Source organism: Penaeus japonicus, unplaced genomic scaffold (genome assembly GCF_977035675.1).
Source record: "Penaeus japonicus unplaced genomic scaffold, GWHDUDI00000001_assembly GWHDUDI00000040, whole genome shotgun sequence".
In the NCBI taxonomy this organism is placed as follows: Eukaryota; Metazoa; Arthropoda; class Malacostraca; order Decapoda; family Penaeidae; genus Penaeus; species Penaeus japonicus.
The window spans coordinates 15052509-15055008 of record NW_028234442.1 but is presented as its reverse complement, the minus strand read 5'-3'; the positions used below and the strand labels follow the sequence as shown (position 1 = coordinate 15055008).

At 43.1% G+C, this 2500-nt stretch overlaps 1 protein-coding gene across 2 annotated transcripts in view; it reads right to left on the bottom strand.

Annotated features, from left to right (window-relative positions):
- LOC122243027 (uncharacterized) overlaps nucleotides 1–2500 on the bottom strand; it is a 10249-nt gene that overhangs the window by 6167 nt on the left and 1582 nt on the right. Inside the window, exon 2 of one of the 2 annotated variants that reach the window (XM_043000486.2) lies at nucleotides 701–2452. In XM_043000486.2, the coding sequence (XP_042856420.1) occupies nucleotides 711–2452 (1742 nt within the window). In that variant the 3' untranslated portion in view covers nucleotides 701–710. Of the gene's footprint in view, nucleotides 2453–2500 lie in introns of both variants that reach the window. The other variant, XM_086533812.1, reaches the window with a different exon arrangement.

The window sequence follows — 2500 nt, the reverse complement described above, 5'->3', positions numbered from 1 at the left end:
AATGATTATAATAATGAAGGTCATATCAGAAATTGTAATAAAACATTTAAAAGTAATGTAACAACATAATGATAATGATGACTATAATAATGATAACAATAACCACATTAACAATAATAGTACAAATATCAACCAAAAATTCTTTTAAGAGCGCAGACCTCCACTAAAGCCCAAAAATCCAGTTTCAAAATAATTAAGTCTACTAGATATCAAACCCATTTTCTATAAAGAATGCCTGAATTGAATCTGTATGTTGATCTAATCAGCTGGTTAATTGGCATCTTATTTCACAAGTAGCTTTTCACATAATCCAAGAAACTATGAAATCAACCTTGGAACTATAAAATCAAACAAAAATATTACCTATTCCAGAGGTAATAAAATAACATTATTGATAATAATAGTAAGATATTACACATACTGAAAATACTGATGATGTATTAGCATACTCTTACATTGAATGTGACAATAGTTAATAGGAAACTGTTATAGCAAACTACGAAAATCACTAGGCCAGAATAAGCCGGCTACCGATGTTTGTGTGTGTGTGTGGGTGTGGGTGAATGTATGCATGTATGTATAGATGTATTTAGATAGGTATGGTTATCCTTTTTAGGTGTGTCTTCATAAAGGAGAATATGATATATTATTTATCACTTGGAACCGGGTATCTGCAGAGGCTTTTAAAACCTTTACACACCTAGAATATTTTATGACAGACCGCAGTCACACACTTGGCAGCCAGATATGTTCGTAGCTCTTCGACAGTGCGGTAGGCAATACAGCATCGGCTGACACACTCCACAGCTACAGGCTATACAGCCTCTGTCATCTTTGGTGTTGTGACAGTATTCTGGGCACGGATTTTCCTGTGGGCACTCTGAGCACTCACACACATCACATCCTGATCCATCCACTTTAACTGAGCAATTACTTGGACAGTCTTTTATTGGCTGACATAGCAAGCATTTGCATTTTTGACAGCCATGATCATCCAGGACCACTTCACAGGTGTCAGGACAGTTTGTCAGCGGTTGGCATACAGGACAGAAGCAAATGTCACAACCCCTGCTGTCTCTTTTCATTTGACACAAAGGGGAGCAACTATGAACAGGTTCACACACAGGGCAGTCACATGTGTCGCACCCTTTTTCATCTTTCCTTGTAGGGCATTCGTGAGGGCAGTTAAGCAGCGGCTGACAGAGGGGACAATAGCACACATCACAGCCTTTCCCGTCCTTGACAACACTACACTCAGATGGACAGTTAAAGAGGGATTCGCACACAGGACAATTGCAGACCTTACAGCCATGTTCACTAAGTTTCCTTGGACATTCAGCAGGGCAGTACAGAAGGGGCTGGCAGTCGGGGCAGAAACAGGTATCACAGCCCTTATCATCCTGTGTCACTTCGCAATTCTCAGGACAGTCTGATAATGGCTGACAGATTAAGCAATGACATACGTCACAGCCATTGCTGTCTGTTATTATAGTACAGTTACTGGGGCAGTCAGTGACGGGCTGGCAGGAAGGACATGTGCATTCGTCACAGCTATTGGCACCCTTCGTAACTGTGCAGGGAGAATTGCAGTGCACTGGTTCACACACGGGGCAGTTGCAAATGTCACATCCATTGTCATCTCTTTCAACTATACAATTAGCTGAACAGTTTGTTGATGGTTGACACACGGGACAGTCACAAACATCACAATCTCTTTCATTTAATTTTCTCGGGCAGTTATCAGGACAGTCAGTCAGAGGCTCGCACGTAAAACAGTGGCAGTAATCACAGCCGCTTTTGTCCTTCTTCACAGTGCATTCTTTAGAGCAGTTTGTGACAGGTGGGCAGTCAGGACAGTCACACACCTCACAGCCATGGAAGTCAAACTTGCGGCAGCAGGGCGGACGACACTCACCAACTGGCTGGCAAGGTGGACAGTCACAATAATCGCACCCATATCTGTTTTTCCTGATGGGGCAAAATATAGGGCATTCCTCTACAGTTTCACAAACATTGCAGTCACAAGCTGTGCACCCATCTGACCTGACAACAGCCTTGCATGCCGGTTCACATTCCGTGTGAACTACTTCGCGACATGCTTGCTCAGTGGCGGTAGGACAGAAACATCCTTCACAACCACCAGGAAGAAAGACCAAGAGACAAGGCGATTCGCACTTACGTTCAGCAGGACAGTCAGAAGTAGAATTCTGGCCACAGTGGCACTCAAAGCAATTTTCCGCTGTCCTCTGCAACACACAAGATGGAGAGCAAGTAGGAACTGGAGAGCAGGAGAAAGCTATATCACTGCAGTCACAATCAATGCAGCCTTTAGGACCGAGGGCCTTGTGGCAGTTAGCGGGACATTCTAGCGACTGACATTCACAGACGAAGCATTTATCAGCTCTCTGAGTTAATGTGCATGGCAGTTCGCAGGCAGATAGTGAGGGACAGTCTGGAAATGAAAACAAAATGTCAATTAGAATATCACAAACACTTTACC